We start from the raw sequence: 22,217 nt of genomic DNA on the forward strand, positions 1-22,217 counted from the left end.
TTCCTCTAAATGGTGTCACCTATTTTTCCCACGCTCTGCAATCGTTGGTTCTAATCCGCTGATTTTTCTGGTCCTCGTCAGGGGCGCGCAACCAGCGCAAACAACCGGCCCTGAACACCCAACTGGCTCCGAAGGTCCCACCGGTGCAAGCAGCATACAGAAAGGTACACCGTCTCTCAGATGCATCTGCCTCGTCGTCTCCGCCATGAATATTTCATTCGGCAGTGGAGTCGGCGGCGCTGTTGTTTTGCCCGGATGAAAGAGGGGAGAGGAGATGAGGGGAGTGTGTGGGTGGGGGTGGGAGTGGGGGTGTTCAGCGACTGCATCACCCCCGTTTCAAGCGCACGTCTCACAGGAAATATCTCTCTCTCACATCGCGTCCCTCGGCGAGACCCCGGTGTGTATTCCCGTCACCCAGCCCTCCAAAGTTTTTTTTTTTATAGAAGTTGTTTAACTTTGCTAACAACACACGGGCTTGTAGTACAACCAGTACAAATACGTTTCGGAATTTTCTCCCGTTCCCTCGCTGTATTTATTGGGCGTAGTCGACCCTCGTGTCTCATCTGACGAGATACTACGTGAGCTGCTGTCTGTGTCGAGGCAGACGTGTTCTCCCAGGATTACACGGCGCTTTGCTGTGACAACAGTCTGTATGAATGTGTGTAAAACACCTGTGAACATGTCTCTTTTTTTGGGTCCATATCTGACCATATTTTCGCTGCAGTCATCCTCAGCATATCAACAGTTTTCTGTCCGTTTCCTACACTTAGTCTCTCTTCCGTCCTTGTTTCTGCAGCAGTCTCTTGGTAGACCTTGTTTTTCCCAACTTTTCTCTGTGTTGAACAAGACAGGGAGTGAGACTTGAGAGAGCGGCAAGACAGTGAAGTGGGTTGGGAGGAAGGAAGAGGAGATGGATGCAAAGCAGGCAGAGAGACAGCGGAAGAGAGGGAGCCAAGACGGTCCCAGAGCAGGGAAACAGGGAGCACGACTAGCAAACTAAATCTCCCATCACAGCAAGGTCTAGCAAGGCGTTATTTGACATATAATTTCACCCAACTCATATTTGAAGAGTTTATTCAGGGATGAGATCCAAAAGTCTCACAGTATTCAATCAAAACTTGCTGTTGGAGGCTGACAGAATGTTAATTAACACCTCAACAACCCCACTTATAAATTATTCTTTTTTTCACAAGGAAAATCTGTCTGTCTAATGCTTTTTTTTCAGCAGCTCTGCAGCTAAAAGCACTCTACGCAGATCATTCCATTAATTACAAAAAAAAACCCATTTATATTTGCAGTTGTAAGGCCTTTGATCGTCCAACGGCAGCACCACAACGCCCAGTTTAATGCACTTCCCTTTCTAAGCACCCTAAACGTTTAGGGCAGTTGTTTTTTATGTGACACTGCGGGGGTGTTGACAGACGTCACCTCGGTGCACTGCATACACAACGCACTGCACTTCACTTTTAGTGCTAAATCACACTTCAGAATAATAGAAAACAAATATGTGTACTAGTGCTAACGAGATATCTGCCTATATGACAGATATAGGAAGCTTCCTGTGAATAACAAAAAAAGAACTATTTGATACGTAAGAAATCTGAATAGACATGCTAAGATTTGCTAAACAGCACTGAACACCAAATATAGCTGAGGATGATGGGAATTTTATATGACTGTAGACATTAGTATTTGCTTAAGGTTTGAAATATGTACAATGTATTAGCTTTCTTTAGGGGATTCTTTTTCTTTTTACAAAAAAAAAAAGAATATACAGTCCAGCTTGCAACATATTTGTATATAATGTAACGGAACAGCAACTATAGCAACCATGCGAAATAACAGACCTTATTATTATCATCCTCATTGTCATAATTTAGAAGAACAAAAACACTATTTAAAGACTTGTATTATTCTTGAGCTATTCAAAAGTAAACTAGTGACTGAAATAATAAACAGTTCGGCAACTAATTTGAATTCAGATGGCGGCGGTTGTGCATCCTCCATGCTCGGGGGCCCGAGCGACACAGAGGAGCGATAATAACAAACTGACCCGTAACTCCACCGCCTTTTTAAAAGAACAGAGGCTTCACTCATAACAAAATCAATCTCCTCGCTAACTCCGAAACTGATGGCGGCATCGAGGTCTCTGCCCCAGATGGCGACTTGAGAGAGAGAGAGAGAGAGAGAGAGAGAGGAGAGAGAGAGAGAGAGAGTGAGAGTCTGGTCGGGAGCTGATAAAGAAGCAACGTAGAAGACAGAACCAGAGAGGGATGAATAGAAGGAACCAGACAGGAATGGAGTACTGCAGGGGCCCTCGGAGAGAACCGCGAGTGTCCTGAAGGTCGGCTGATAGATGATGACTGATGGTTGCTGTATGCCCACCAAGCCTGTCCGCAGAGAGGCTGGCTGTGTTGGAGTGGACTCCATCATCCAGTAAACTGACCCCTTCATAGAGCTTACCCAGCGCAGTACATGCCCTTTTTGTGCCCTACTGTAATGGTCTGCACTGTTTGGAAGTGTGTCTGTAAAGCTTTTTTAAAAAGTAGTACATTCACCGAGTACTTATTTGACTGTCCATCCTTTTTTTTTATGTCTGTGTTTGTCTCGAGGCATGTCTATGTGTCTGAGGGTGTTTCGATCTTCGTCTGCTCCTCCGCCGGTGTGTATGTATGTGTCTTGACCCGCGGCGGCGTCTTCTTAGCCCCTCAAGATCCTCGGGAGAGAAGGGGTGTCATTTTTCACAGTGACAGGCAGTGGCCCACGCAGGGTGGCCCCAGGTCTCCAGACTAATAGTGTCTGGGCCAGAATCTCTCTGCTCTCCTCCTCCGTCTTCGCTTTCCACCGACCACGGTCCCTGCAGGATCCGAGGCAGAGAAATGGCCTTGGCGAGGACTCGGCCCGTTTTTTTCTGAGACACACCGAGGAGGATCGTACTCCCAGTTGGGCAAAGGAAAAATGCCGCGGCGGAGAGATAGGCATGCCAAAACAAAAAATGTAATTGGTTTACCGCTTACAGGGATCAAGTGTTTTCACGTTTATCCAGATCAATGAGTTTGTTTAATCAAAGGGCACGTTAACATCTGAGTGATTTAAATGTGACTGGAACAATCCTGTTAGGCTCCTCACTTTCATGCACCATGTCTAGGCCTTCACACTTCGTTCTGCAAGTTTCAATGCCAAGACCAATCCACCGTTGTGTTTGTTCTCTGTGTCCTTTTTAGCTCCACTTCAAAGAACCTTGACGCCTATTGCTCCCTACGGAGAACTGTTCCTGTACAACAACCCCGAAAGCACTCCGGTAAGACAACGTACACCACCATGTGTGAACAGTGAGCAGCAGCGTGCCAAAGAGGAACAGACGTTTCTCAGATCTTCAACACTTATTCAGCAGCGTTTTTTTGTTTTTTTTCTCAACCACAGACCGCTCACCAAACTTCCCTCTCAGTGTAAATGTCGTCACCATGGACACATAGCCGAAACGAAAACGTGCTCGTTTCAGTTTGCCACCTGAGGTTAATGGAAATGTCACACAGCCACTAAAGTTAACGCAGCTCAGTGCGCTGACACGATAAAGGTGTCTGACTGAGAGATGGACACTTTCCTTCTCATCTGATGCTAATCTCTTTTGTGTGCTCCGTAGGACCAAGGTGCTAAAGAAGGGCTACAGAGGTGCTTTAAGGACAAGATAAAGCCGAAGAAACAGAGGTATGGTATGCTGTGATGTTCCACGCTCTAGATGTATGAATATGTTCATCTGGTGGCCACATCTTTAAAAAGAATCAGCCCCAAAGCACATGCAATTCAGAGGCTGCATTGTAAATAACAAATAAAAGAGGGGATTTAGAGCCATCATAGTACATTTCCTGCACACATGACAGTAGGCCTTCTTGAAGGAATAGTTTTGGGAACATGCTTATTCAATTTCATGCAGGGAACTTGATGTGATCAGTACCACTGTCATGTCTATTCAATAATTACATTTATCTAGAGTCAGGAAGGTATTAGCTTAGCTCAGCATAAATACTAGAAGCCATGGGAAACGGCTAGCTTGACTCTTTCCAAACAAACAAAAAATTGCCTACCAGAATTATTTGATTTGATCAAGTAACACTTTTTATCTTGTTTGATTTGATGTGTAACCAAACAGAAATATAGTGGTGTGGTTTTTTTACCAGGTTTTGAAGGTTCCATTTTTTGGCCGTGCGCAGTGAGTTCCTGTTGTAATTAAATAAATAAAAAATCTTGTTGTATTTTAAGGTTCCTGTTTTGTTTTTGTATGAAAGGCATAAAACAAATGACATACACCGTCTCATCGGGCCAGTTGTTTCTCTGTCTCCCAGGCTAAAATGCTTAGCTAATCACTTCTGGCTCTCACTGCAGACTTAACAGACATGACAGTGGTAATAGCTTTTTTAATCTGGCTTTTCGGCAAGTAAAAAAAAAATTATCGTATTCGCAATATGATGAACTTTAATGTCATCTATGCTCCCGCAGGAAAAAGATGCCTGAACGAAAAATATCCAAAGAAAAAGGTCCTCCCCCTGCTCCACCTGTCCCAGACCCCCACAAAGACGAATACTCAACAGTGGAGGAGTGTGTCAGCACTTTGCCGCGAGCCGCTTTGAACCAGGGCTTTCCAGTGAACCCTGAGGGCCTTGCTGTGGGACCATCAGCCTCTGGCCCTAAGGATGGATCTTTAATGATGGTGGAGTGTGAACTCTACTCTGATCCTGCGGACGCTCTGACCAGCGATGCGCTGCCTGATATTTCTCCGTACGCTTGCTTCTACGGAGCCCCCAAACACCAGGTGCTCAAAGTGGGTTGGCTGGACAAGCTGTCACCTCAGGGGTAGGTCGCAGTATGGCAGAAGATTGTTGTGATTGTACATCAGACGTTACAAAATGTTCTTGATGTGAAACCTTTCATCCCCATCAACCCAAACTGTGCCTCATGTCACTTCCAAACAAGTGGTTTGTAAAGTTCCCCCATCCAAGTCAGTCCCCCAATGCTTCCTGTTTCTCTGCAGCCCCTTTTCATTCTGCACTCTAAACCCACTTCCCCATGTGTCTTCTACCATGTGAGACTGATGAATGGTATTAGACACAGGGGCCTGAAGTAGATCCATCCATAATACGCTGCACCAACGGAAGAAAGAGGGAAAGATGGGAGATAACCTCGTTGTGTTGAGAAGCAAAATGTGTTGGTCCTCACTTAGTTTGGCTTTTTCTGGCAGCATAACATTCAGAGTGTGTCTTGGTTCACCGTTGCTCAAAACCGGAGCTATCAATCATTTACTTCCTGTTTTTATATTCTCCCTCACCGCCCAATTTGCATAGGTTTGGCAAAGCGCCCATGGCTGTTGAATATTCAAATTGAGAGTGCCCATTTGTTTTGATTATGCTAAATGACAGCTGTTGATACAACTCCTGACGTTAATGAATCAATGGCACTCTTGATGAAATAAGAGTACCTGTTCAGAGCAGATTCAGATACCAGCTTACTGTCTTGACGGTTTTGGATCCGTGTTGCTTCTTTCGCTCCGAAACTGGTTCAGTTTGGTCGAATGAGCCAGATGGATTGAATTTGCGCCTCACCGTTTTTCTTTTGCAGAAATTGTGTTTTTCAAAGGAGGTGGGTGAGATTCGATGGAGAGAACCTGGCCTACTACAACAACGACAAGGTACAGTAAGTGCGAGGGGGGAAAAAACACATGCACACGTTCACACGTTCCTTTCCCTCCTGCTGCTTCCTTCTGACACACCCACATCCTCATCCTCCACATGCACACTTGCGAATTAACTCCCTTGGCAGAAATCTATACGATGAGCGGCTCAGCCAAGTCCTAAGTGTCCCCTATCTCGTTCTCCATCTCCTCCTCCTTCTCATTGTCATCATCACCACAATCATTAGCTTGGCAGAGTAAAGAACGGGGGCAAGGACGGAGCGACATTACGCCACGCATGACGGGCCAGCACTCTCCGTGCCCGCCCAGCCATACAGTTAAGTACATTGATGTTGGCACCTGACCAGCACGCTGAGAACGAGAGAAGGAGGGGAAGGGAGAAAGAAGACTTCTCTCTTTTTTCGCCTCCCTCAGCATTGCTCTCTCCCTGTACCTCTCTCCATTCTCCTTCTGTCTGACAGCTGAGTTTGAAATTGCGCTTAGCATCGCCTGCCTCATCATCAGAGAGAGGGCAAGGGACGGGGGACGGGGGGGGGGGGAGAGGGAATAAGGTTCGGGCTAGGTGAGAGTGTGGGAGTTGATAAAGCAGAAGGTGGAGAGGAGGCAGACCAATTTGCAGGCAATATGTCAACCTCACCTCCACCTTTAGGTTTGTAACATTTACAAACTGTTTTTGGCTGCAACTGTGAATTAAGACAATTAAGTTCAACTTTGCCATGAGTGTCCTTTGGAACTACCTTGATATACAATTGAACAATGCATTTTTAAATTACCATACCTTTTAAATGTTCCAACCCATATGCTACAAACCACTACACCTTCCATCACAGGAAACCTTTTTACAAACCACCTTATTAGAATTGTGTATGTATTGAATTTTAGTAATTAATTTGACTTATGTTATCCAACACAGTAAATATCTAAAGTCTGCATTATTGATTTTCTTTTCCAAAATAGTATTATTGAGCGGTAACTGGGGCCGGGTAATGTTTAAAAATGCTTCTGAATGATTCTATACCACAACCCTACCACCAAACTGGATTATTGGACGTTTCTGCATCAAACACTGATTACTACTGACAATGTTTTTAAGAAACTATATTTAACATTCTGAACATTAATAAAGCAGGAAACCACAAATTGTTTTACAAAGACACAGTGGAGTAATGTCTAGAATGCAGTCACTTTCCGTGTGTGTGTGTGTGTGTGTGTGTGTGTGTGTGTGTGTGTGTGTGTGTGTGTGTGTGTGTGTGTGTGTGTGTGTGTGTGTGTGTGTGTGTGTGTGTGTGTGTGTGTGTGTGTGTGTGTGTGTGTGTGTGTGTGTGTGTAATCTGAGCTTCTCCTTGCTTTGTTGACATAGCCGGTCGACCGTGTATGCTTTTTGTGCAAGTCAGTGCACGTGAGCGTGCCCCACTGGTTAGCTCACGTCCGCCTCTCTGCACTGCTTGCATACCGCGGTTACAGCTGATGACGTTCGGACCAACTGCATCATTGCGTAAGCGCAGCACCCATACTCAGGTTAACATTCTTCACATTTTCGAACGGTTGGTTTGCACCTATAGCCCTGTTAGCTTTTTTTTTTTTTTAAATATGTCAAAGCGCATCTCAAATTGGAAAAAGGTTTCTGATTTAGATCAGTTTACATATCTGATTGAAAAGCACTTTAACAAAAATCTGACAAAGCACTCCATGCCAACTTTTGGTACTTGACTCTTTTGAATACTTAATGCTACGGATGTGTTTTAGTCATTACCCAAATAGTATCGACTTTCAATACCGAGCCCTGGAGGTTGTGCAGTGCAGACTCTGCAAATCAATCTGCCCTAAAACTGCATTATCACGGAACAATGATGCAACAACTTCCAAAGACGAACAGCAGATATGGTTGCACAATAGATGATTAATGTGATGTGAATTACACAAATAAGACATTTAGCTTTTGAGTACACATAGTACATTTTTATTGAAGTCGCTCAAACTTTCATAAACCCTGGTGTTACCCTTTTGAAAAAGTATTTTAAATACTTGAAATCTGTGTTCTCCAGCTATTCTTACGCGACCACAACCTAACCCGACACAATGTGCTTTACCTTCATGTTCCTGCTAACGACCGTTGGATGTATCCAGAACAAACACATTTCTGTGTGTGCGTGTGTGAGAGCGTGACCTTGGCGCCCCCTTTCCCAGGGCCGGCTCGTTTCCGCTGCACCAGCAGCAGTGCACAACATCACAATCAATGATGTGGGGCCTGTCTGAAGTCCGCTCGTTAATCACTTACTAATTATAGCCCTCCACGCTCTCTCCTTCCCCTCGTTTTTCTCTTTCCATTGCATTTGTTGCCGTGTACATCAGGACACGCTCTGTCGCTGGCAGAGTGGGAATCGGCAGGGAGGCCAGCGACTCGGCACTTTATACTCCGTGTCACTGTCGGCGAAGGCACGACAGATTCTGGAAAGATGAAAGTTTGCGTGTGTGTGTGTGTGTGTGTGTGTGTGTGTGTGTGTGTGTGTGTGTGTGTGTGTGTGTGTGTGTGTGTGTGTGTGTGTGTGTGTGTGTGTGTGTGTGTGTGTGTGTGTGTGTGTGTGTGTGTGTGTGTGAGCTGGAACAGAGAGTGTTGTTTAGACTTTTTTTTTTTTAAAGTCATCCTGCCAATGTGACTCTCCCCTCTGAGAAAGCAGCAGGCTTTATCATGTTTCGGGTGAGCGGAGAGGTCGACTACAATCTCTCCGTCATCCCTGCTTTGCGCGGCCAGCTGAGGCCTCGCACCACCCTGCGTGCCACCCTGTGCCGCCTCCATACAGCGAGCGCGGGGTTAGAAGAAGATTGCATGGACCGACAGAAAGTCTCTCAGCACCACTTTATGTCAGAAATTGAAATATGAGTCGGTGGCTTTCTTTCCCTGGCAGTGCAGAGACATATACATGTAAGTGTGTTCCGTTATACCCGAGAGCAGACTGCAAGAATTGCTCTACTGCTGACATTACAAGTCATTTTTCATCCCATATTGTCATGTTGATGTAGGGGTGCAAAACTCACACAATTGATCTCAGACAGGGTCTATTGATTATAGGAATACTCTGGATACTATTCAACGTCTCAGGTGCTTCGACTGCAGGCAGTTTTTGCTAACTATTTTCAATGGAAAGCAGCTAAAGCCTGCTCCAACCCTTGCTAAATGTCGCTAGATAGTGTCATGCCTGAATTAGCATATTTATGACATGACACATTGGATTAACATATATCAAGATTAAAAAAAAGACTAAAATAGAAGGGAGCTAAACTCGACCTACTCGACCTAGCTCTATCAGTAGCTATTATTATTATTACTTAACTTGCTGTCATCTCATGCATACATCTATTTCTGAGGCTGTCACATATGAACTAAGTGTTGATGTCTCAGTTCCCCACAGTCACATGCTAATGTGTACAAAGTGCACCATTTTTGTTTTGGCATGTTAGCATTATTAACATTAACGTACAATAGAGGATAATAACAATGTTAGTTTTGCAGATAATTGGCCATTAACGGCCACATTTCTGCGGTCTGCATTAGACTTGAGTTTGGCCCTTTAAATTAAATCAAGACTGATATCAGCATGTTTTTCTGAGTTTATCATGTTGTCCAGTCTTTACTCCCCGGACACAAAAATAAACACTGAAACATTCCCATGCTTCTTCTCTTTTCGCAAACTTTCAACAGCCCAAAAAACTCTTTTGTAGTTTAAAATCCTCTGAAATCTGTCAGCCCCAGACAGTACTAATCGCACTTAATCACAGTCGCAGCTTGAAGGTCTCTGGCCGCACTGATGTCGTCATCGGGGGTAGCGGAGGTGGCGTGGGAGAGTAGCGAGATCCTCAGTCTCACTTCTCCCTCTCCGCCGCGTTGTATCCGATCCGTCTCATCAATCACCCCTTTCGCCTGATTTCGTCAACACCGGGATTGACTTGGGAGAACGCTCTGGGCCTGAGATGTAGTCTTCAGGGTCCTGATGTGGTGTCATGTGTGTGTGTGAGTCGATAAAAACAGTCCAAAGCCCGGCTTCAGGGTAGTGAGGGGAGGAAGTGTGGAGGATGGCTGCAGGGGGATGAAGGGATGAGAGGATGGTAGAAGGAGGTGGAGGCTGAATAGGAGGCCAAAGGGGAGTTGAGGTTTTAGGATCAGGGATCAGCCTGATTGTCTGTCTGTCTGTCTGTCTGTCTGTCTGTCTGACGCTGCAAAGCTCCCTCTTTCCAAGCCTGAAAGCTCCTCTGCTAACCCCTCCTGTGTCACAAAATACCTGTGCAGACGCCTACTGTAACACCTCAAGTGTTTCTCGCACCAACGTATTCAGTAGCAATCTGTAGTGTTTATTTTTTTTCACGGTGTCGTACTTTTCCAGGGGGTTTATTTTCTCATGCATGTCATGGCCTGATAATATAATTAATATTCAAGAATTCCTATTCATACAGAGAGACACTATTTGAATTCACTCCAGTGCTACTGATCGGGGTCGATTTACCAGCTTAAATATAAGGTGCTCCCTAGAAAAGCAGTAACAAATGTGTACAATTTTTTTTAATTAAAGCTGCACGTGTTGATATTTTAATATTAATTAAGGATTAAATGCTTTGTGTAAAGTGAAAGGGGGATGCTTTAGTGGCAATTATTACCCCGACTCTGCAGTTCCCCTCAGCAGCAGTGTTTTAGTGTCTTTCAGCTCATTGTTCTGTGATCTGTGCGCTCTGACTTCAGTCTCACAGCTCTCACCAGCTTCTTGTTTGTTTTGAACCTCAGCAGGCTGCAGTTTTAAGTAAAAAAAAAAATACCAACTGTACACTCCCTGCTCGGCACCAATTTGCTGACAAATATGCTAATTAGCAAACGTGGTGGAGAGTTTAACATGCTGAAGTGCCAAATAATAGGGAGTTGGTGAGACGCTAAACTGAGCTATTATATATATATATAGATAGATAGATAGATAGATAGATAGATAGATAGATAGATAGATAGATAGATAGATAGATAGATAGATAGATAGATAGATAGAGAGTCGTATTTTGATATATAAATGTTGTGTTTACAGCACTGCCCCCAAGTGGCCAAAATAATGCAGGTTTTAAGCATAACCTTAAACTTGATGCAAGAAGATTCAGGCCCACTCCCGTTCCCCACACTCACAAAACTCACGAACTTGGAGGCACGTTCTCCCAAAGTCTGTGAGGGGGGGGGGGGGTTACAGCCATCCCAGCGTCAAATCGTCAAGTGCTGGAGGGCTCTCTCGCTCTCTCGCAGACATTTTGAGCCCTTTCATGCACAATTTCTGTAAGTCCGCATTCCTGCAGACTTTTTTGCCTGAGGGAAATACCCACAATTCATAGCGTCAAGACATGAAACACTGCGTTACCAGGGGAAGCCCGGAGACGTAAAACATAGACATGTGTTCAGCCTGGCATATTAAACTTAACTGAAACATTCACCTTAAGGATTCAAGATGGGCCATAAAGAACACACGAATGCGGAGGAATGCAAGCAGAGAACATTTTACACAACAGGTTTATTCACCAAACAATTTGGTTAATTGATTATTTGACAACTACCTCTTGTCTCGTAAGGCGAAGAGCCTGGAATACGTTCGAATCAGGCAGTAAACTTAAACTTAAACTTAATAAAAACCCCACAATTGTAAGTAACTTTTTTTATGTCATTAAGGTAAAGTGATACGTTGCCACAAGGTTCTGTCCCATTCCTATTTACACTTTTTCAAGCCCTTGCAGCCTCTCACACTCATGCAATTTACCAGGTGTTGTCAGTGAAGACCCTGAGGGTTATGGGCTTGAGGTCTTAGGGGGGGACATGGGGATCGGGCCTTAGTTTTTGACCTCATACAATCCTGGAACAATGAAAAAATAAACGAGACGGTACTAAGCTGGCCTTGCACTGACAATCAATATTGAATGTTTAAATCTACACATTTTAGGTCCCAGATATGTTAAAAAAAACCCTATTGAAACAGGTTTGACATGAAAATGTTTCGTCTAATTTCAATGGTCAGCATTCAGAGACCTGAAAGTCTTCCAACTGACTATCCTCATGAAGACTTAATACTTTTTTTGGACTTGCCAAAAAACTGCGTTAACATCTTTGAATTCCTTAAGGCACCCCACTTGGGGAATCACCTGAGTAGAGAGGCCTTTTCTCCAAGGCGCAGTTCTCTGCTCCAACCAGTTGGTGTCCTCATGCCTCCATTGTAAATGCACTGCTTTGGAAACGCCAGAACCTTAACTCCATGCTGGTGTTAAAACTCTTCCCACCATCTTTACCCTCCTCCCTGCTTTATCCCCACGCTGCCTCCATTATTGTAGGCTTTAGCTCAATTGCTCTGCCTTAATTGTTTCTTGAAGTTTACCAGGTTGTTTTTGAAAAGAAAGGAGAAATAGTTATCTACGCAGGATACGCAGTTCCACAATGGGGGGAAAAAGAAAGAAAAAATGATATAGGTAGATAATTGTTGGGAGGGAAGAACGAGAGGCAGTGTTATGGGAACGGCTGGAATGAGAGGACGTGGGAGTCGAGAGTGGGAGGGAGGTCAGGGTGAGGGGAAATGAGTGTGGAGGAGATCTTTGGCAGAGGGAGGCCAGTCAGGTGTGTCTGTTATTGGAGATAGTTAGGCCTCATTGCTTCCTTGGCAGTCCGTCCTCTCGAGATTAGTCTATAAACATCACAAGTGTGTGTGTGTGTGTGTGTGTGTGTGTGTTTGTGTGTTTGGGCGAATGCGATGCGTAGCGTCTGAATCCGCCTCCTCCTCACTGACCGCTCCTCTCTCCATCGTTCCTCTGCTCTTACTCCGCCGTCGGAGTATTTACAGATGCGCAACTCGCAATTAAACAACTCTCTCCTCCGTGACCCCAAAAAGTAGAATTAAAACAATTAATTACCGTTAACCCATACCGGGGTATAATTAGCAGCACACAGCTACCAAGCTAATCTATCCACACACACACACACACACACACACACACACACACACACACACACACACACACACACACACACACACACACACACACACACACACACACACACACACACACACACTTGCTTTCTCCTTCCCCTCACCTTCCTTTAACTTCTATCTAAATTTAGAGGGAGAAAGAGGAGAGATATTGGTGTGAAACTCCCGGGGAGAGGAACGCACATGGCTGGCTGTCGGTAATTAGGTTGAGCCACTTCTTGCCATTGTTAACATCCTGTTTTAATATGAGGAGGACCCCTCCCTGATCCTCTTAGGCATCGCCATTTTTTGAAATGATGTCTTTCTTTCCTCCCTCCTCTCCTCTAGCTGCATCTGTTTCTCTTCCTGGTTGTGGAATCCCACTGTTTTCCTTTTCTCTTATTTTCTTTCTCTCAGTCCTCTCCTTGGCCTTTCACATGAACCTAATTTCTCTTTTTTTTTTTTTTTTTTTCAAAACTTTACACTCCATCCATCTATCCATCTCTCTCTCTCTCTCTCTCTCTCCGCCTCCACCTCTCCCTCTCCCCAACTGACTGTGCCAGCTGCTATATTTTTGGCTGTACGGTCTCTAGAAATAGGCAAGGTCACTGGCTTGATTAAGAATGGCGAGAGGGAGTCAGAAGTTCACTTCCTTCCTCTTTTCCCCTCGCTTACGTCGCACTCTGTGTCTTCGTAGGATGCAACAGTGGCAGTCGAGTAGAACAAACATGCAGTTTTGTGCACGGCAATCACCACAAACTATTTCGTTGTGCACACAGGACGGACAGAGAATGAAAATTTAGGTCAAACCCGTTGAGGAGCGACAGAAGGAAAAAAAAAAAGGGACGTCTGTTTTTTTGTTTTTTTCATGTCAATGATAATGACATTATCGACATGAATAATGGAATGTCTGCAACGACCCCTGTCTTTTCCTTTTTTGTAACCCAGTGATTTTCCCACCGCTTCACCCCCGTTCGCTTTGTTGCAAGAACATTACAATCCGACACGTTCTTAACATATTCCAACTACTTTAAGGGCATTTCTCTGTTCAACTCCCCACATCACAGCTTAAATACTGACTCCATGGCGGTACCCTTCTGTCCTTGCTTCTCAAAAGTGATAATATTGACGTTTGATTTCTTTTTTCTTTTCCTCCTTCTGTCTCCTTTTCGTATTGACAATGACCCAGTACTTTAATTGCCATTGTCAAGGGAGGTTGTAAAGAGGGTCATGAAGCCTCCAGTGCAACATAGTCCTTATTTAGATACCTCCACTAGAGCTGCTGGGGGAAAACATCGGGGGTAATGAAACAACAACACACACACACACACACACACACACACACACACACACACACACACACACACACACACACACACACACACACACACACACACACATGCACAGAACCCAATCCCACTTTACCCAACTAGCTCTTCCTGTGCTTTACCCAAATCCCCACTATAGCATGCCTGTCTCTTTTTGAATATTTGTTCAAAGTTTGTTTTCAGCTTGAGGATTTGTTTTATGATGTCTCCTAACACCCTATTGACAGTGCTCTGTGTGTTATTCTTGTGTTTGGGCTTCTTTAATGCAATGTAAATCACTTTTTTTATTTTGCAATTTCATGCTCCTTCATTTCAAATCGCACATATCTCGAGTCTATAATTTGAGTTTCTTGCCTTGATGTCAAAGATCACATCAATACAAATTTGTTCTGGCTTTCTTAACAGTATGCAGCTCATACGGGGATCATATACTATGCTAGTTCCTGTTTGTATTCATGCAGCAGCTTTTGGATTAAAATGCTTCTTGTCCAAGAGCGCCGTGCCATTTATCAAAGTTATTGCTTGAAAGGGAACAGGGAAGCTATTTCTGCAAATATATTTGACGCTGTATTGATGGTTAATGGCTCCAGTTTGATGAGAAAGTCTGTCAGTGTCGTTTCAAATAGAAAACCATCGTAGCCGACTGTAATACATCTCAGAATTACATATCCATTGATGCAAACAATGCTCCTGAATACGGTAATTGTGGGTCTACGGATGCAGATAATAGGAATACGCAACAATTCAATAACATTATTAGCATGCACGAGGCTGCGTGTGTCTGATAGAGTTTGTATATTGTTTTTATCTGTCTGTTTATGTGTTCTCTCTGTCTCTCTTCAGGAGATGTACTCCAAAGGTATGATCCTGGCCAGTGCTGTCAGACAGGTGCGAGGACTCGGCGACAACAAGTTCGAGGTAGTCACCGCCCTTCGGACCTTCACATTCAGAGCTGAAAGAGAAGGTGAGTCAAGAATCTTTTACTTTTTAGTATTGCTGTGGCTCGGGTCATTACTTTTTTCGGGTTGTCCGTCTGTCTGTCCATCCGTCCCAGTCTCGTGAACGTGATATCTCAGGGACTCCTGGATGAAATCTCTTCAAATTTGGCACAAACCTCCATTTTGGACTCATGTATGCACTGTTTAGAGTTTGGAGGTCAAAGGTCAGGGTCACTGTGACCTCACATCCGTCCAATTTTCAGGATATTTCCGTAACGCCTTGTGAAATTTCCCTCAAATTTGGCTCAAATATCCACTTGAACTCGATGTTGAACTGATTTGTATTTGATGGTCAAAGGTCACTGTGGCCTCACTAAACAATGTTTTTTTTGGCCGTAACTCAAGAATTCATGTGTGTGTACAAATGTCTTATCGGATTAAACAACAACATTTTATTATTGACAGACATGGATGTAAACTGCAACTTGACCTGTTGGCCGAGGCGTTCAAATGCTAGGCGTATTTCTAATTTTCTCCTGCATTCTGCAATCATCTATCAGCTGTTCATTCTGTTCTGCTGCTCAGTCTGTATCTGTCGCTCTGGCCGTCTGATTCCTTGTCCAGCCTCGTTCTTCTCTCTTGTTCTCCATCTCTCTCTGTCCTTTCCTCCCCCTCCCCTTTCTGTTTGACTCTCTTGTCTCTCATTCTTGCCTCAGTCTCTCTAAATGTGGTCATCTCCTGCCTCCCCTTTTTATCTTTCCTTCTCTGCATGATGTTTTTTCTCCGCCATTTCCCTCTCATAAGACATTCTCAGTGCGATAGGAGGTTTTACATCACTCCAAATCATTTTGCAAGGTACCGACATGGAAAGAAATAGTTCTACATTTTGTCTTCTTTCAGAGTGAGGTATGAGAAGATCAATAGCATGTCTCTGCAAGTTAGGGTGTTTGGCCTAGCTTAGCATAACAATAACAAATAGCTTTCTTTAATCTGACCAAATATTAAAAAAAAAATAAAGCTACCAAGTTCTTGAAAGATCACTAATTAATATGCCATGTTTGGAGAGTTGTGGTGTGAGGGGGAGGTACATGCTAAATTGTTAGCATAACACATACAAGAAAGCTTAAGTTAGGGTTTGTCCTTTGACAGAACTGGCTAGTTGTTTAACTAATCTTTATTTAGCATTTTAGCAATTAAGTAGTTTTCTTTAAATGTCAAATAATTGTTTTCAGAATAGTTTCTCTTACATGCTCTATGAATATTATGCTATTTAAATTATGCTCAGGAAGATGTTGGTGGCAATAATGACTTCATGTCTCTGTCTGAACTGATGTTATTAAGATAATCTAAAGGGACGGACGGTAGAAAAACTGTAGAAAATTCTCAAATCTCCCAGGAACTGTCCTTTTAATAGTCTTGTTCCACCTTCCTCTCTTCATCCCTCTGCCAGACAAAACGGAGAAAGAGTTGTCTCTGCTTATCGTCTTTTAGAAGCTTTGTCTGTGTCGGCCTTAATGAGCGGGGAGAGAGACGCTTTCCGCTCCTTACCTCTTGCTTGATGGCAGTCTATTAGGCTCAGGTCAAACTGCTCATTCACAAAGCGACGGTCCGTCTCGGGGGGGGTCACACGTTGGCCGCCCTTTGATTCATGTGGATGACTGAGATCGAAGAAAGTGAGTCTTGTATGGTTATAGACCTTTGACTCATAGCGTGGTACAGTGTGAATGTTTGACAGCAGTGGAGCTGAAAGATCTATGAGACCATTGAGAACTTATTGACATATCGACGTCTGGTGTGCAACAAATAGAATTATCAATATTTGACTAATTACTCATTGATACTGAGCATCTGCTGCTGTTGATAAGTTCAACTGGCGGTCTATTGCTCAGGACTCAGTTTGACATATTTGTGATGCTTAAGCTGTTCGAGTAGATTATAATAGCATCAGGCCTGATTGAGGGCAAATGGTTTCATCAGTCAGGTGAAATTTCTGTTTCTACTTCAGTACATTTTTGATGATACCAGGATAGTTTTCGAGGTAATAAATAGCCAGATATTTTAGTATTCGGTAGTGACCAAAGCAGAGCTAAAAGTCGGCTTGGTAGAAACAAGACCGAATGAATGAATGCTAATGTTGCTGTGTGTTTTGTAAATAGGCAACTACCTGCTAACACAGTCGCCATAAAACTTAAGGTGATATATGTTTTGATAGTGTTTTTAAAGCTGCCAGAAAACAAACTTACCCTGGCTTAAATTTTTTATAACAGAGTATTGACCGTTTGCACCACCATTCCAGTCAGAGATAGCCGTTGTAGACAGCAGTGTCAGCTCGGTTGACCTCTAAAAACCTTGGACTCTATTGACACATTACACAGTTGTATAAAATGCACCAGAATGAGGAATTTATTGTGTTTAGGGGCTGATATTGGACTATGCAACAGTGGAAAAACTCAGCGGTAGTAATTAACTTCACAACACATGCATCTACATGACAGGCCTAGTGTATCATGCATTGCAAACATTTATATTGTATCTCCTTTTCATGCTATTTTGTATCATCTTCGGCTGATAAAAAAAAAAAAAAAAAAAAAAAAAAAAAAAGTAATACAGTCGACAACTTGCCCTTTAAACTTTGTTTTTTTCATCTATTTTCACCACACTGGGCACCAGCGATGCTTCCCTCTCACCCTGTCGATTCAGCGCAGCATCATATCGATATCTGCCAGCCTCTTTTTTTGTCCTTTTTATGAGTTGCGGGGTCCTCAGCGGCGTCATTTATCACGCTGTCAGCCAGCTGATCGTCATACGTCACACTCAGCCGTCCTGACAGGCGCCGGGAGGGGGAGAGGGCTGTCTGATTTGAAGGTGGCCTCTGACCGCCTGGGATCAGTGGGACGTCTCCTCGCAGAGGTGGTTGCTGCCGTCAGAAGACAGGGTTGGGAGGAGACATGGAGAAGAGGAAGAGGAGAGAGAGAGAGGGAGAGAGAGAGAGATAGAGATAGAGAGAGAGGATAAAACTTGGCCTCATCACCTCATGCATCTTTAAACAGGCCCACTCGCCTTGTGGCGGAGAGTCATCAATCTTTGGGGAAACACACGAGAAAGAGGCAGACATGAGGAGACGGAGGGAAAGAGAAGGAGTACGTTAGTGAAGTGGAGGCATGGAGCTGCTGGGCTGATGCAGTAGGGGGGGAGAGGGGGGAGAAAATGGTGGGTTGATGGTCAGATGAGTGAGAGCGGGAGTGTAGAGGCATCCAGGAGGGGAAAGTAGGAGACGAGGGATGGGGGTGAAACAAGGGAAGGAAGCGATTTTAAACGAGGGAATAACAGGAATGGACAGAGCGTGGGAGGCCGACACGCAATCTCGGCGCGAAGAAGCAACAGAGAGGTAAAGGCAGAGACGGCAGGGAGAGATGAAAAGGGCAGAGTGAAGATGGAGAGAGGGGAAAGGGGGGGAGGGAGAAGTGAGTGAATTATTGAAGGCCACCGGAGAGAGTGTGCACACAGCTGTCGGCTGATTCTCCACTTGGTCCGCAGGTGGCCTCTTCCCTCAGGTACTGTCAGCTTGAGATATAGGAGAGATGGAGGGAGAGAGGAAGGCATGCAGGGGGGAGGGAGAAGAAAATAGGGGGTGGGGGTGGGGGCAGCAGCAGCAGCAATGGGGGAGAAGAAAGCGAGAGGAAAGGAGAGTTTGGCAGGAAGAGACACGGCGGCGAGTGATGGAAAACGGTCAGGACAAGAGAGAGGGGGGGGGGGGGGGAGGGGGATGCAGACAAATGTGCTACAAGAGAGAAGATGGGATTTATGGTGTAAAGAAATGTTGATGATTTGGATTCTGATGCTTCGGCGATTGCCTTTCCACAAAAGGCCGATCCCAACACGCGTTAGTTTTGTTTGAGATGACAGGAAAAAGAGGGTGCGAGAGAGATGTAGAGAATAAGTAGAGATAACAACAAAATGCTTGGGAACAGGCCAGAGGGAGAATTATGGGAGAAATATAAACTCAGGAGGACATGGAGTGGGTGTAAAGTTGTGTTAACTGCACTACATATTTCTCTTTTTCTGTATCATCTCATATTATACTACCCAGTGGCAGGTTTTAACATTTAACAACGTTTAATATTAGCCTCTTAGCTGGCGTTGGGCATATATTACCAAGCAATGAGACCGTTGAGCTGAGGTCTATCTATATATATATATATATATATATATATATATATATATATATATATATATATAACGATAAAGCTCGATGGGATTGTTGAGGCGATAAACTTCAACAAAGCCAACAGAACATAAAATAAAGCATATAGCACTTGGAAAAGCGCCGCCAAAGCTCATTGAGTCAATAGAGCGGCGGAGTAAAAGTGAAGCAACTCTTGTATTTCACATCATTTAGCTTTTTTTTTTGTATTAAAAAGTAACCTGTTAGTGACCAGTTAATGGGTGTCGGGCTATTCAAAGCTAATGAAATGCGAATCCTGTCTTAATCCTGACGAATAACGAACATACGTCCATGTTAACGCTCAAATAAGACTCATCATGACATCAAAGAGCAATGTAAACATTTAACTCTGAGTTGTGGATGTTTGATGGGTTAAGAGGATTGAAATGACTAAAAACAAAGCAAAATCTCAATCCCTCTGCTTTGGCTGTATATATATTTTTTCATCCCCGTTGATGGAGACTGCGTGGGAGGCTAAGATCTCTGTTGAGCGCTAAGTGGACCTGGCTCTCATCTCATCCACTCTCACCGAGGATTATCTGCCTCTCTCCTCGTCCCTCTCCACGTAGAGTGGAATAGTCTTTCAAACACATGGCTATACATACATCCCTTAACAGGCGAGGGAGGGGGGGGATGTGGCCGTATGGTCGCGGTGCGTACTTTCGATATGCATGCAGGCGGAGGCGAGGGCATGTTTGCACACTGGGGTGAAAATCATTTTGGCAAGCACGCCGGAGGTTCATGTGCGAGACCGTGTGCGACAGACAAACAAACAAACAAAAAACGTATTCTCAATCATATGCAAGACGCGCACAAGTCAGATGCACACATGCTGAAAACGCAGGCGAACCGGCATGTCACCGTCTCCTCGGTTTCACTCAACTTTTTTCTCCATCCTCCCACCTCCTTCCCTCCTCAGATTGACAGCCTGGGCGAGGAGGAGAGAGGAGGGAGAGAGAGGAAGGTCCTGAATAAATGAACAGGCAAATAAGTGAGAGCAGGACAGGTAATGGAACTCAGAAAAGCAAGGGTGGGAACGGAACACTAAAGCCCAGTGATGTAAAGAGCAGTCAATAATTGAGTAGGGCCATTCATTATTGATAGCAGCTCTTTGTAAATTCATAAGAATCTTGGGGGGGATAGCCGGACCAGAGGTGAGTTCGGAACCAGGCAGTGGATACAGTATTTGGGAGCTCTGGAGGGTTAGTGTGTGTAGGAGTCAGGTCCTCAGAGAGGGAAACTTTTCTTCAGATGACAGTGGATGATGTCCGCATGTTCAAAGACGAGCGCATGTGCGCAAAAGGTCGCAGAGGTCGCAAGCTAACAAAGTCAACAAGTTAATTAAGGTCAATTTAGGGCGACGTGAGGTTGACAGTGGCCACGCAGTGATTGACAAGTCCCTGAGAAAGCCCCTCCCCCCTTTCCTCGGTCACTCTGCAGGAGGAGAGTGGTTCAAGGACACACCAGCAGGTCACCCTGAGGACAACACAAGCTCACAGTTGGCTCCGTCAAACTAGAAAGGGAGAAAATGATATAGCTTTTCTTTCAATGATGCGTGTTACACACACATGCACAATGAAAGCAAGGAAATAAGAACGTTTGATATTATAATATGAGCTGACATTTGTGGATTCATGGGAACTTGGTTTAGTCAGAACGTTCACCCTAAATGACCCGATGAAAACCTTTCCAAGGGAATAAAAAAAACATTATAGACCAAGGGACGCTGAGACCAGATCTAAGGTAGACTTGAGGATAACTGGACCGAATCCAAAATGCAGTAGACACAAAAAGAGAGAATAGAGCAACACCAGAAGCAGCATAATGAGCCACGCATTAGCGAAGAAATCATTTTTATATATACTCTAGACATATTGAACAGCCTGAGTCCTGCAGCATTGAATATGATTAGGGCCTTGCCAAACTGTGGATCTTTTTTTTTTTTGCCTGTGACCAAGAGGACCCATGGAGACCTTAAACGTCCAGGCTGCGATGCAAATCCATTGGTTTCGAACGGACTCTTAGTTTCCCATTCGGCACCAATGATTTATAAAGCCACACCTCTGGCTCTAAACATCGTTGGTTCAGTCATTTCTTCATTGATATATTTCCACAGTTGCTAACCACCACCACAAGCATGACACTGATATTTTAAGACCTTAAGAAGAGGATAAAGGATACAAGGAATAGAGCATTTAGGAGCAAAACAATGCCTCCGGTAACTCTAGTAACTTGATTATTCAAACAAAGCTTCATTCAATCAAAATCTAAAATATCACCATATTCAGCGCACTATGTAGGATTTTATTTTTTATTTTCTTCCGTAACCTGCTTATCCAGTTAAGGGTCGCAGGGGTGCTGGAGCCGATCTCAGCTGTCAATGGGCGAAGGCAGGGCATAGAGAGACAAACAACCACTCACACTCACATCCACATACGGGCAATTTAGAGTCTTCAATGCACCTAAGCTGCACGTCTTTGGACTGTGGGAGGAAGCCGGAGAACCCGGAGAGAACCCACGCTGACAACATGCAAACTCCACACAGAACGGGAATTGAACCCGGGCCCCTCTTGCTGTGAGGCGACAGTGCTAACCACTACACCACCGTGCAGCGCACTATGTAGGATTATCGCAATCATATAACACTCTTTGGGGTCTGCCCTGTGGACCGGATGCTTTCGAGGATAAAGAAACAACAGAAAGTTTGGCATCATTTCAAGCTGAAACCAAACAAAAACTTACTTACAGTGTGTGTCTATTGTAAAACGGAGCTAGCCTAGCTTTAACATCTCAGCAGAAAGCATCCAGGAAGCATGGGAAGGATGTCAAATTTGATTGCAGTTATTTAGGTACTCCAAGAGGGACACAACGTATGACTTAAATGACCTATTAAAGGCTATAAGTTATATATGTGTACATACCAGCTTCAGGCCTTTTTGTTCAATAGATGAGCTGTGGGGAAAAAAAATGATTTTTCCAATGTGACAATCAATAAAGACAATAAAAACGATTCTTCTCTCTGCTCTTAAATTGGCATGCTTCAACAGTATATCATTTGTTTACCTCCGA

At 44.1% G+C, this 22,217-nt stretch overlaps 1 protein-coding gene across 1 annotated transcript in view; it reads left to right on the forward strand.

Annotated features, from left to right (window-relative positions):
• Positions 1-22,217, forward strand: part of arap2 (ArfGAP with RhoGAP domain, ankyrin repeat and PH domain 2) — a 109,488-nt gene that overhangs the window by 4,611 nt on the left and 82,660 nt on the right. The window contains 6 exon segments of the mRNA XM_054601561.1: positions 82-164; positions 3,225-3,301; positions 3,644-3,708; positions 4,498-4,851; positions 5,614-5,683; positions 14,829-14,949. Coding sequence (XP_054457536.1) covers positions 82-164; positions 3,225-3,301; positions 3,644-3,708; positions 4,498-4,851; positions 5,614-5,683; positions 14,829-14,949 — 770 coding nt within the window.

Source organism: Anoplopoma fimbria, chromosome 7 (assembly GCF_027596085.1).
Source record: "Anoplopoma fimbria isolate UVic2021 breed Golden Eagle Sablefish chromosome 7, Afim_UVic_2022, whole genome shotgun sequence".
Lineage (NCBI taxonomy): Eukaryota > Metazoa > Chordata > Actinopteri > Perciformes > Anoplopomatidae > Anoplopoma > Anoplopoma fimbria.